Source organism: Mercenaria mercenaria, chromosome 8 (genome assembly GCF_021730395.1).
Source record: "Mercenaria mercenaria strain notata chromosome 8, MADL_Memer_1, whole genome shotgun sequence".
Taxonomy (NCBI): domain Eukaryota; kingdom Metazoa; phylum Mollusca; class Bivalvia; order Venerida; family Veneridae; genus Mercenaria; species Mercenaria mercenaria.
In genome coordinates, this window is record NC_069368.1 from 74,585,164 (window position 1) to 74,599,410 (window position 14,247).

At 35.2% G+C, this 14,247-nt stretch overlaps 1 protein-coding gene across 1 annotated transcript in view; it reads left to right on the forward strand.

Annotated features, from left to right (window-relative positions):
* The first annotated feature begins 330 nt into the window (after positions 1-330).
* LOC123566057 (lon protease homolog, mitochondrial-like) overlaps positions 331-14,247 on the forward strand; it is a 48,994-nt gene continuing 35,077 nt past the window's right edge. Inside the window, 4 exon segments of the mRNA XM_053550205.1 lie at positions 331-900; positions 8,136-8,224; positions 11,426-11,545; positions 12,105-12,157. Of these exon segments, the coding sequence (XP_053406180.1) occupies positions 337-900; positions 8,136-8,224; positions 11,426-11,545; positions 12,105-12,157 (826 nt within the window). The 5' untranslated portion in view covers positions 331-336.

A 14,247-nucleotide genomic window follows, 5' to 3' on the forward strand; every position in this document is an offset into this window, starting at 1 on the left:
ATTTCATCTACATCTACGGTGTACTGCCCAACAATGCAATACTGATTATAACTGGGAGGCGCTTAATTGTCAGGGACAGACTGTTAAAAGATAAACAAGCTCACTAGGTACAATTACATAGGTATGGTGGCATATAACAATAGGCTTACATATACTCAGCTTTTTGTTTTTATTTGTCCTTTAGGAAATTTCGTTGACGATTAAGTCATACAAGTTGTTGATTCCGTAATTAATTGGCACATCATGTGCATCGTACGGTTTCATATTGTCCGGATTTTTTACGGTACAAAAAAGAATTTAACCATGAACAAGCGTCTAAACGTTAGAACGATCAAAATGGCGGCCTACATCCGAACATGTTTCCAATTTCGGCAAAAAGTACCGGTTTTTGCTAGTTCTCTTCACAAGCATGAGTACTTAGCAGCCTCATACATCGGGAGTGCATGTCAGTCTTTCAGGTGTTGTTATTGTCACACTTCTACTATACGAAATAAAGCAAGGAAACCAAATGATCTTGAAAGGACATTGCATCACAAAAAAAGATTGTTTCATAACAGATTAACAAACTTATTTTCATTACCTCTTGGTCGGTCATATCTTTCGAGTATAACAAGAACACGTGAGAACAATGGTTATTTGTCTACTGCAGGATGTAGTTTTTCAAACTTTGACCAGGTTGCTCATTACTGTAGTAGTAGCGCCTCTGGTGTTCAGGGGTCTGAAGATGGTGGTGATGATGACCCAGATAAAGGAGATCCAGAGCCAGAGATATTACCATCCTCCTTGGATTATCCTGTAGGTGCACTTGCCACATTGTCTGTGCCAGAGGAATTTCCTAATGTCCCAGTCATTGCCACCAACCGGTTTCCAATCTTCCCACGTTTCCAGAAAATTATAGAGGTAAGACTCATAACGGAAATTTTCCTTCAGACAAGTCAGGCCTTTAAAGTAAACACACATATTTGCAAAATGCCAACAGTTTTTGTTGAAATTGACTTTAGAAATTGCTACTTAATAGAGCAAGGCAAAACTGACTGCCAAAGACAACCTCAATATTGACTGAAAACTTAGATCTTGAATTGGTATCCTCTAGGTTAAGTTTTTTGATGGTTTTTCTAATTGCTGTTTCACAAGTAGTGTTTTTTTCTACTGGTTAATGGAAAAAGAAACACTTGCATTTTCAATCTGCAATGTATAACTTACACAGGGACTCCTCTGGGTTTTTCATACTTGTTGCCAACCTTTTTGCCAATTTGAAAAAGTTGGAGCCACTTTAGTGCCATTTTTGAGCCAAAATTCTGAGCCACTTTTATTTTTCTTAGTTTGCTGTCAAATTGTGCATAGAGAAATAAAATATAGTAAATAATTTCTTTTGAAGATGTATTAGTTCATTGTAGAAGTAAATTCAATTTGTAGTTGGATACAAATGACACAAATCATTTCCTTAGTTTAAGAATCATATCTATCCATGAATTACCAATATTCCAGGACTCATTTATTTTTGGAAACTGCAAAGGAAAATTCGGATTTTTTTCTATTCTAGAAGGTCGAGTTGAACACTCATCTGATGATTTTTAAGAAGCCATGGTAGCAAGTGATATCTTCCAGTTTCTGAACATTTCAAAGAAATTAATTTACCAGGTCCAGGATACAAATTGAGGCTGTTGTGTTTTTGTTTTCGGATTCATCGTTAAAATCTTTTATGAAAACTGAGGAATTACAAAATTATCTAATATATTTGCAAAAAGTAAGAAATTAAATGTATCTTTCGTACTTATTAAAAATTCGTCAGTCATACAACTGCATGCCACAAACATGTCGATCTTTTTTGTAAAAATCACAACACATAAAGTACACCGTGATTGGCCTTAATTTTGGTGAATTCTCGGCAGAGTTCAAACATACAAGCTGGCAGATGTTTTGATTACTGATTAACCATCAGTTCGCACATTATTACGCAATTATATTCTCAAAGTGTCAACCAACTTCAAGGCTGATCACTAGCAAATAGAATGTAAGTCTCCGCAGGTCTAGTCACAAGTAGTCCAAATATAAATAGTACTAATCTTTTTTCCTTTCCTAGTGCATTTTCTCGGCAGCAACGTGCTTACTTTTACCCTACCGTGTTTCAGTATGTATCACTTTGCATTCTAATGAAATCGGCATGTTCCTATCGCATGCTAGATAAAAATGGCGGCGTAAGAATTTAATGTCACGAAAAGAGAAACTGAAAGAAGCGAAAAGTAGTAAATTCAGCGGGTTGTATTTAACGAACTGTAGTTTTCTTATATAAAAGTTAACACCCCCTTTTCTTTTTGTTTTTCTAAAGTAGCGATCTAGTTCTTTATGGGAATATAAGTCTCTGAAAATCTGATATGCTAGAAAATGTCGAAAAACCGTTATGAAGTGAGTGGATTTTATATGAAATAAAGAACAGCTGGATTTAGTGGTGTTCAGCCTCAACAGTGGAATTGTCAAATTACACCGCCTAGACTGGTTATCGATTTTGTTCACTACCAGCGCCTAGGTAAACACGTGTATCGGGAACCAATTATTGGGCCGCTTATATCACTACGGAAAAAAACAAATGACAAGAAAAAAAACTATGCGCCACTTATTTTCGCCAGTTTGCAAAATTTAGCGCCAAATTCATAAAATTATCGCAAATGGCAACATTGGCGATCGACAGCAGAGGCCCTGTTACACAATTAGAAAACCCAAAATTTGTCGGAAGACAGTTCGCAAGTTTTATTTTGCACTATCATAAATATTTTCTTACTATCTATAGCACACTGGCCATAGCTTTATCAGATCAAGTGGTTCAAACGTTGTTTGAACGGTGAATTTTACGCCGATCAGATGGAGAAATAAGGCCGATACTACAAATTTCCGGTATTGTAGGTATGATTTAAAGGAATTTCTACCCATTAAATAAAGAATCAAATGAAAACGATGGGTGCACCTGGAGCGCAAATGTGTCTATGTTTTAGCACTTGTGTCCATTTAGCTGAGATTTGTGCCGTTTATTCAAACACTTCTGTACAGTCCGGCGGGGGAAGGAGATTTTTGACAGTTTTTGACAATATCGCCTCAAATATAGTGTTTATCGGCAGCAAGTAACTGTTTAAACCCTTTTTATGTAAAGGGCTACCTCTTAAAACAAAGCGTGTGTATTTTCATAGAATTATTTAGAGTTGTTTTTGAAAAATCGGCCGAAAGCCTGATGCAATGCCGTTTCGAGTGGGTCGCTATGCAACGCAGTCAAGTGGATACCGTTCTGTGTCTTACTTGCGAAGTATTATCCGTCTTAAAAACAGTCATTAAAGCCTAACAATGAATAAATTTAGTTTTATATCATTATAACGATCCCGCCATTTCTAATATATTGTACTTTTATATTTTTATGCTCGCTTAATATTTAACATATTTTTGCGGACACTGTCAAAAAACATCTACACAAAAACATAAAGCAAGGATGAACATCGAACAATATCATTTAGTAAATAATAGTTATAGTTCGTAAAAACAAAAACCAGTTCAAGGATATTTATCTCCTCCACGAATGGTACTGAACAGCATGCCAAAAGCGGGTTGACTCTTTAAATCGGTATAGTAACAGTTGGTTACTTTTTAGTCCCTTAAAACCAATACAATGCGATTTCATTACTGATCTGCTGTGCATTTAAGCTGTTCATACAAAATAAATAAAGTTTGGTCCATGATAAAAGTATTGATCAGTTGTTTGTACACATTTTCATTCATATTCCTGGTGTAGCGTTCATTTATTTTCAGAGAGATAAATCACAGAGAACGTTAAAATTGGCCAGGGAAAAAGACAAAATTTTATTTGTCCTCCATAAAACAGAAACGACGTAATAAACCTCTATGGTCGCCTTTCAAAAATGAAAATACAAATGAAATACAGACACCAGTGAAAGAAAATAAACGGACTAGCAATAATACTAAGAGAGACGTGTCATAGTTGTACTATTTAACTGTCTGTAACTAAAGAAGAAAATCGATGTTTGCCAAGGGGTACTTATTCGATTTGATAAGAGTTAGAAATATTGTAAAATAATGTATCTTTTGTTTCAGAAAGTTGTCTCAGGACAGCCTTGTCGCTTGCAATGTCTATATCTAAAAAATATGTCTCTTCCTTTGTTAATTCTTCAAACATTTCATCAGATAAAACTCTTTCTTCTAATTCCTTATTGTGAACAGGTTTTTTTTCTTGATATTTTGGTGCTTGAAGTTGGAGTTAGCAGAATTTTCGTTTTTTTTTTGTGTGTTTTTTTTATTCACTTTGAACACATAGAGAAAACGCTTTTAATCGTTTGCTTGGTGACACGTCTCTCTTAGAATTGCTGGTCCGTTTTTTTTTCATTTTTTTTTTTCATTGGTGTCTGTATTTCATTTGTATTTTCATTTTTGAACGGCGACCATAGAGTTTTATTACGTCGTTTCTGTTTTATGGAGGACAAATAAAATCTTGTCTTTTCCCTGGCCAATTTTAACGGTCTCTGTGGTTTATCTCTCTGAAAATAAATGAACGTTTCACCAGGAATATGAATGAAAATATGTACAAACAACTGATCAATACTTTTATCATGGACCAAATTTTATTTATTTTGTATGAATAGCTTAAATGCTCAACAGTAATGAAATCGCAATGTATTGGGTTTTAAAGGACTAAAAGTTACCAACTGTAACCATACTGATTTAAAGAGTCAATCCACTTTTGGTATGCTGTTCAGTACCATTCGCGGAGGAGATAAATATCCGTGAAATGGTTCTTGTTTTAACGAACTAATACTATTATTTACTTAATGATATTGTTCGGTGTTCATCCTTGCTTTATGTTTTTGTGTTGATGTTTCTTGACAATGTCCACAAAAATATGTTAAATGTTAAGCGAGCATAAAAATGTAAAAGTACAATATATTAGAAATGGCGGGAATAAATTATAATATGATAAAAAATTCCCTAAATTTATTCATTGTTAGGCCTTAATGACTGTTTTTAAGACGGATCAGACTTCGCAAGTAAGACACAGAACGGTATCCACTTGACTGCGTTGCATAGCGACCCACTCGAAACGGCGTTGCATAATGTTTTCGGCCGATTTTTCAAAAACAACTCTGAATAATTCTATGAAAATACACACGCTTTGTTTTAAGATGTAGCCCTTTACATAAAAAGTGTTTTAACAGTTAATTGTTCCCGATAAACACTATATTTGAGGCGATATTGTCAAAAACTGTCAAAAATCTCCTTCCCCCGCCGGACTGTACAGAAGTGTTTGAATAAACGGCACAAATCTCAGCTAAATGGACACATGTGCTAAAACATAGACACATTTGCGTTCCAGATGCACCCATCGTTTTCATTTGAACCGTTATTTAACGGGTAGAAATTCCTTTAAATCATACTTACAATACCGGAAATTTGTAGTATCGGCCATATTTCTCCACCTGATTGGTGTAAAATTCACCGCTCAAACAACGTTGGAACCACTTGATCTGATAAAGCTATGGCCAGTGTGCTATAGGTTAAGAAAGAGTAGTGTATCATTGAAGGTTCCATGTGCACCACTGTACGAATCTCTAAATTGTTAGCTCGACTTTTCAAAGAAAATGTAGAGCTACTGCACTCGCCCCAGCGTCAGTGTCGGCGTTGCTGTTGGTTAAAGTTTTTGATAAAGTCAAATATCTCTGTTACTATCAAAGCTATTGACTTGAAACTTAAAATAGTTATTTACTATCAAAGTCTACACCAGGAGAAACAATCCCTATAACTCTGATTTGAATTTTGACAGAATTATGCCCCTTTTTAACTTAGAATTTTTGGTTTAAGTTTTTGATAAAGTCAAATATCTCTGTTACTATCAAAGCTATTGACTTGAAACTTAAAATAGTTATTTACTATCAAAGTCTACAGTCTACACCAGGAGAAACAATCCCCATAACTCTGATTTGAATTTTGACAGAATTATGCCCCTTTTTAACTTAGAATTTTTGGTTAAAGTTTTTGATAAAGTCAAATATCTCTGTTACTTTCAAAGCTATTGACTTGAAACATAAAATACTTATTTACTAACAAAGTCTACACAGGAGAAACAATCCCCATAACACTGAATTGAATTTTGACAGAATTATGCCCCTTTTTAACTTAGAAATCTTGTTAAAATTTTTGATACAGACAAATATCTCTGTTACTATTAAAGCTTTTGACTTGAAACTCAAAGTAGTTATTTACTATCGAAGTCAACACCAGGAGACACAATTCTCATAACTATAATTTGAATTTTAACAGAGTTATGCCCCTTTTTAACTTGGATTTTTTTTTTTTACTGGTAAAGCTCAAATTCAGAATCAGGTACTGAGAAAAGTCAAGCGCGTTGTCTTACGGACAGCTCTTGTTTTTGGTACTTGTAACATAATAAATGTTGAGTTTTGGGTTAGAGGGCATGGACGGTAGCATGCATTTCTTCTATGTCCATGAACAGGCTCAATCAAACTTAGCCTACAACATTTTTATTTTGTGTTGAGGGATCTGTGGAATTTCCGCTTTTTATATTGTACATGATCATACATGTGGCTGATACCATTGATCACTGATCAATGATCAGTGTTGGCTGTGCCATACTTTCCAGTGGTATTAGGCTTACATATAGGGCCTCTGTTGGATGTACACTTCTACTAATGACACCAGTCCTATAGTCCAAAAAAGACAAAATACTCCCAGATGACCACAATTTGTTAAAGAAAGAACAGTGATAGCAATCATTGCAGGGGTTCCATTTGACCCGGGACCCGGGAGATTTTCAAAAGACGCTCAAAGGACCCGGCATGATATTTGCCTGTGTGTCACTCGGGACCCGGAGGCATTTTCCTTTGATAATCCTTCCTCTTATCATTCATTTCCTACAGTAAAACTATGTCCACGATAAACACCTGTATTCAAAATAAACACTAAGATTAATTGATAAAGCGTATTGATTGTGTACTGTTAAAATGGCGCCAATTATTAAATTATCTGTATTAAAGCGACCAGCTGATTACCGAGCATGTGAAAAGTGCCCTGCAAGATTTCTTCATGCAAACTTTGAATTATACCATTGTTAAGTGATCGTACCTTAATTTCAACAAGAAAATCCACAAATTTTAATGAATTTGGAAAGCAAAAATAAGTTTAGAATGTCGTTCACGATTCTAATTACACCCGATGACATATGCAATTTTTCCAAAATTCACTAAAAAAAACTGACTTTCAATGCAATTTTTAATGAAAAGTAGCATCAACATTGAGGAAGTATCTCTGGTTTACCTTAGTGGACCAAGTTACTGAGCAAAAACAACATTCAGACGGCATTCCGAAATTGTACCAGTATCTGGAGAGTACGTTTTGGATACATTTTTACAGTGTTTTAGCACTTTTCTGTTAAAAGTTAAAATATTGAAGAAAAACCTATTCAAATTAACATGAATTTTGATAATTATAAATTTACAATTTGAGATTATATGATCTGAAACAGACATTGTTATTATGCTGTAACATGATGTTGGTTATATTGTTTTATTAGCTATTTATTACGTATTACTATATAAGAAAATATAGTCAATTGTATCGACGTGTTGGGACAGGACTCCTATATTTTGGAAAAGGACCCTTCAAAATTTGGACCCAAGGGTCCTGGGACTCTTGGTTTTCTGGTCTAGTGGAACCCCTGATCACTGCTTGAAAATGTGCATCAATCAAACCAAAGATTGCACTAGCTAGAAATGTATGTTCAAAATATTGCAACTGTCAGTTTTAAATCTCATTTGGTTGCCACAAGATTTAGGGATATTTCACTCTATTCTATTAGAAATTCAAATCTGTCTTACTTATATGGGTCTTTGTATTAGTTAGAATCACTGATCTTTCGACTAGGATGTGCTGTGGAATCGTTCAATTTTGTAGGCATGAAATTACATGTACTTTTCCAAAATGCTGGTTTCATTGGAGTTTGTCCCCAAAGATATTGTTTCACAGTAGAAAAAAGTAAACTTTCTGGATTATTATTTGTTGCACAAACCAGTGAAAGGGGTTACTTTATTATAGATCAAGTGAACATCATGTTTTTTGTTTTTCAGATTGAGGACAAAAGGTTAATTGATCTAATAATGCGAAAAGTAAAACTGAATTTGCCATATGCTGGAGTCTTTTTGAAAAAAGATGAAAAGTAAGTAGATGCTTGTTTTATAAGTTCTTTAGAGTAAACTAATATGTAAAAAATTTTAGGGAAATAATGTTAGGGAGGTAAAGTTTTAATTTATTTTTAGCTCGACTATACGAAGTATAAGGAGAGCTATCCTACTCGCCCTGGCGTCGGCGTCTTTCCGCGTCCCCACCTTGGTTAAAGTTTTTTTACACTTTCTCTTTTTTCAACTTATCTCTGTAATTACTTGATGGATTTGATTCAAACTTGAAATACTTATTCCTCATCATCATCTACATTATCTGACATAAGAGCCATAACTCTGGCACCAATATTTCATGAATTATCCCCCTTTTCACTAAGATTTACAGGTTAAAGTTTTGATGCACTTTCACTCTATCTCTGTTATTACTAAATGGATTTGATTCAAACTTAAAATAGTTTTTCTTCATCATCACCCACATCATATGACGCAAGGTGCACAACTCTGGCACCATTTTTTCATGAATTATTCCCCCTTTTTTAGCTCACCAGAGCCAAAGGCTCAGGGTGAGCTATTAGGATGGGTCACCGTCCGGCGTCCGTTGTCCGTCGTCCGTGAACTTTTACTTCAAACGACATCTTCTCATAAACCGCTAGGCAAATTTCATCCAAACTTCACAGGAATGTTCCTTGGGTGAAGCTCTACAAAAATTATTCAAATAATTGAATTCCATGCAGAATTCTGGTTGCCATGGCAACCGAAAGGAAAAACTTTAAAAATCTTCTTTTCAAAAACCAGAAGCCCTAGAGCTTAGATATTTGGTGTGAAGCATTGCCTGGTGGACCTCTACCAATTTTGTTCAAATCATGACCCCGGGGTCAAAATTGACCCCGCCCCAGGGTTCACTTGATTTTACATACAAAAATCTTAAAAAATCTTCTTCTCAAAAACCAGAAGCTCTAGAGCTTAGATATTTGACATGTAGCATTGCATAGTGGACCTCTACTAAAGTTATTCAAATCATGACCCTGGGGTCAAAATTGACCCCGACCCAGGGGTCACTTGATTTTACATATGAAAATCTTCAAAAAGTTTCTAAAAATAAACCAGAAGGCCTAGAGCTTAGATATTTCACATGCAGCATTGCCTAGTGGACCTCTGCTAAAGATATTCAAATCATGACCCTCAACATCATCACTCATACCATATGACGCAAGGTGCATAACTCTGGCAGCAATTTTTCATGAATTATTCCCCCTTTTTACTTAGAACTTTAGGTTAAAGTTTTGATGCACTTTCACTCTGTCTCTGTTATTACTGAATGGATTTGATTTAAACTTAAAATAGTTGTTCAACATCATCACCCACACCATATGAAACAAGGTGCATAACTCTAGCACCAATATTTAATGAATTATGCCCCATTTTGCTTAGGATATACTTATATAGTGTTTTGATACATTTTATCTTTACCTCTCTTATTACTTTAAGTTGATATTTTTTACATAGACTCGGGCTATTGTGCAATATCTTCATCCACAATTGGAGTCATTAAACACTCCAGTGACAGCTCTAGTTTCCTCAGATGTGCCCAGTTTCACTATCCAGCATCGAAATAGTCGAGCGCGCTGTCTCCTGTGACAGCTCTTGTTTGTTTATATTCCAAAAGGCAATTTTAAAATGGTATAACTCTGGTGTGATTAATTCTAAAATATACCAACCACTTTGTGTGTAATGCAAACACTTGGTAATAAAGTTTTTGAGTCAGCAAATTTTAGGAATAAATGTGGTAGATGAAATATTTGGTAGCCACATGAATCCAAAAAAGTGTTAAATTGATCTGTGATTCTTATGTCAGTTTGCAGAAAAGTTCTTAATCTGAAGTACTTGAATACTATAACTGAATATTAAGTGATCATGGCAAACTTTATATTTTATTGAAAACGTTCTAATTTCTTATTTAGTATTTTCAGAAAAAGGCAGATAGGAATATATATCACACATATCCAAATATTATAGCCATAATATTATGAGAAAATCAATGGTTAAAACAGAATCTGCTTTATTCATATTTCTGTCAAAGGGTTTGCACAGTTGTTTAACTTTTACCCTGCTAAATTTCTTAAACTGACTGGTCTATCATTCAGTTTGGGCAGTACCATTTATTATTCGGAGGGGTGTTCTCTGAAAATTTACTGACTGAATAGTGAACAGTGCTGATCATGATCAGCCTGCATGGAGGTGCAGGCTGATCTTGGTTTACACTGGTCACAATGGCAGAATCACTTGCCGCCAGTAGGCTAGATATTAAGCTTGTTCAGAATGTAGAATTTGATTCACAAGATTTTTTCACCTTGTACAGATATACTGAGAACATTTGGCCATTAAAAAAAGATAGGGTCATTCTTGTCGAGCCCGCTTGCTGTGAGCTCGATATAGTCGTCACTTTTGGCGGTCGGTGTATGTGCGTGCATGTGTCCGTTTCCTGTCCAATTTTGTCCAGACCATAACTTTGACATGCATGGCCCAATCTTGTTTATATTTGGCATGAGTGTTTACCTCAATGAGAAGGAGTGTCATGTGCAAACCCCATGTTCCTGTCTCAAAGGTCAAGTTCACAGTTGGAGGTCAAATGTTAAATTACAGTTTGTCCGGAGCATTTCTTCTTCATGCATGGTGGGATTTTGATGTAACTTAGCTTGAATGTTCACCATTATGAGACGGAGTGTCATGCACAATAACCAGGTCTCTAGGTCTAAGGTCAAGGTCACATTTAGAGGCAAAAGGTGCTGGCGGGCTCGACATTCTGCCCATAGGCATGCAGTATGTATTTCTAGTTCAGATTGTTCTGCTAGACTTGTTTGAAAAATATGGATCTCAGTTAAATTTTCAGATTGGAAGTTTTGATGACATTTTCGGATACAGAAAAAATCTGCTTTGTAGTCTTTAAGGTCATTTTGGAAGTTTTTGGTCAGAGATGTAAATCTTAAAAAAAGATAGAAGTGTTGCTGGCTTTATCAGTTAATAATGTTTCCATTTATTTATGGTTTGATTTATGTTTCTGTAAGCCAGTTCCAGGTTTTTGTTCTATGTTTTCTTGATAAATGATGTTACAACGTCATTGCTGGTGTTTCAAACACACAATGCTAACGAATAAAAGGCATGATTAAAAATGATAATCCTTCGATACACTTTCTTCATTACAAAAATGAAATTGTATTTGTTGTTGCTTTTTTTTTCAGTAATAAGAGTGATGTTGTTGAAAACCTGTCAGAAATATACAATGTTGGAACTTTTGTCCAAATTAGAGAAATGCAGCTGATAGAAAACAAAGTGAGAATGACCATACAGGGACATAGAAGGTATTAGTCTGGAAAAAACTAAGTTTGAATTTATTCCATAGGGTGGTCTTCACAAAAAATATAAAACATGCTAGAAAATACAAACACTTAGAAGGTATAAGTCTGGAAAAAATCTAAATCTGAATTAATTCTGTAGGGTGATCTTACAAGCATAGAAAACAACCGAGAAAATAATAGCAGGTTATAGATAGTTGAAACACCTGTCACACCCCCCACCTCCTCCTCTACCAGCATATACTGTCAAGGTACTAAAAGAAGTGTAGAACTTCAGTATCTGATTGACTGTCTTTGAAGCTGACTAGTGCCAAGTTGCACTTTTAAGCGGAACTCAATTATACAGAATATAATTTAGTATGATATTATTTTGATATTAATATATTATATATATTTTAATGAACGGCATAATCCCAAAAGGACCAGAAAATATAACGAATCCTGTTTAAACTTCTGTTTTGTAGATAGAGAGGATTGGATATGACTTTGATTCTTTGCTGGTTTCATTTATATGGTTCAGACTATTTTAGAAACTAAATATTTTAATATTTGTCATTTATTGCAGAATCTCCATCTTGAAACAGTTACAAGAATCTGATGTAGATGATAATAAAGACGGTATGTTTATAGAATAATCAGGTTGAATATCTTGGACCAGTGTACAGATGTTTAATTAATTAAAAGCGACTAAGACCTTTGCTCAATTGTCTATATTTCTATATGTTAGGACCGATATAGATTGAAACTTCACACACTTGTTAACTGTTATGATCTGATTCGGTGTCCTATAACTCTTGCTTTGCTTTTTTGCAAAATTATGTCCTGTTTTTGACTTTTCATATTGAATTTTGTGTAATCTGTGATCTTATTTGGCAAGGGAAAAATTGTATGATTCAATATCGTAAAATAGGTTTTGAAATGTCAAGTGTTGTTGTCATACAGCAATTATTTCTTAATTTTCCTACAAACTAAGATGTAATAGTACCTATTAGTTAAAAAAAATCATTATGTCTCACCATATGTGGGGGAGGACTCAGGTATATTGGTGGTGTCTTGTCAGTTTGTCGTTTTGTCACAGTGATCTTGAGACTGAAAATGGTTGTTGCTCCGTAACTGAATAACCATTGGGCCTAGGGTACAGCTGTCAAACCTTATTTAAGACATGATATTTAGCAGAACTATGTTTTAATTTGTCAAAACATTACAATTAGGTTGAACACTTGTGGAATAATTTCACGAGGACGTAGCGGAATATATTATACACTGGGCTTATAACCGACTCATATTATTTGAGATGTGTATTAGTGGAGATGTGCATGGATTTTTAGCGCGTCTGAACACAAATTGCTTGGGGTGAGCTATTTTGATCGTTCACCGTCCGTTCGTCCGGCATCCGTCTACACTTTCCTTTAAACAGCATCTCCTCCTAAACCACCAGGCCAATTTTGATGAAACTTCACAGGGATGTTCCTTGGATGGTCTTCTTTAAAAAGTGTTCAAAGAATTGAATTTCATGCAAAACTCTGGTTGCCATGGCAGCAGAAAGGAAAATTTAAAAAAAATTATTTTGTCCAAAACCACAGGTCTTAGGGCTTTATATTTGGTATGTGCATAAGTGGTCTCTAGCAAGATTATCCAATTATCCCCGGACAATTGGCTCCCCTGAGGGTCACATGGTATTACAAATTATATAGGGAAAACTTTGAAAATTTATTGCTGAACACCACTGGGAAGGATAGACTTCAATATTGGCGTGTACTTTGATCTATCTGGTTCCAAAGCTATAAGCTTATTCAATTATGACCCTAGGACTTAAATTTTATTAGTTGTAGAGCCCCGCCCCGGGGGTCCCAATTTTACATAGACTTATATAGGAAAAAACTTTAAAAATCTTCTTGTCTGAAACCATAAGACCTAAGCCTTTGATATTTGTATGTTGCATTGCCTTGTGGTCCTCTACCAAGATTGTTTAAATTATGGCCCTGGGGTGAAAAGAGGCCCCGCCCTGGGGGTCCGAAGTTTTACATAGACTTTTTTTTAAAAAAATCTTCTTGTCTGAAACTGCAATGCCTAGACTTTTGATTTTTGATTTGTAGCATGGCCTAGTGGTCCTCTACCAACATTGTTCAAATTATGCCTCTTGGATAAAAAGAGGCCCTGCCCAGAGGGTCCCAACTTTTACATAAACTTACATAGGACAAAACTTTTGAACATCTTCTTGCCTGAAAGTTCAAAGCCTAGGTTTTTGATATTTGGTATGTAGCATTACCTAGTGGCTCTCTGACAAGATTGTTCAAATTATGCCCCTGGGATGAAAAGAGGCCCCACCCCGAGGGTCACTTAGTTTTTATAGGAGTTACATAGGAAAAAATACTTCAAAAATTATCTGATCATATTTCCAAGACTGTTTAATTATAAATACCTGATGAGCCCAAGTAATTAGGGGTCACTTGACTGTGACCTGGACCTACTGACCTACTTTTTTGTTTTTTAAGATACAGTTTTGAAAGTTGAATGACATATACAGTTTTGCACACCAATCTTAAAACTGAATTTCAGTGACCATGAGTGTGACCTACTTTCTTAATATTTTAGCATCAGTTTGATCTTTGAAACATATAGCTCATATTACTCAGGTGAGCGATCCAGGGTCATCATGACCCTCTTGTTCATATTGGAATGAACAATAATGTTTGGGCCAGTACTTG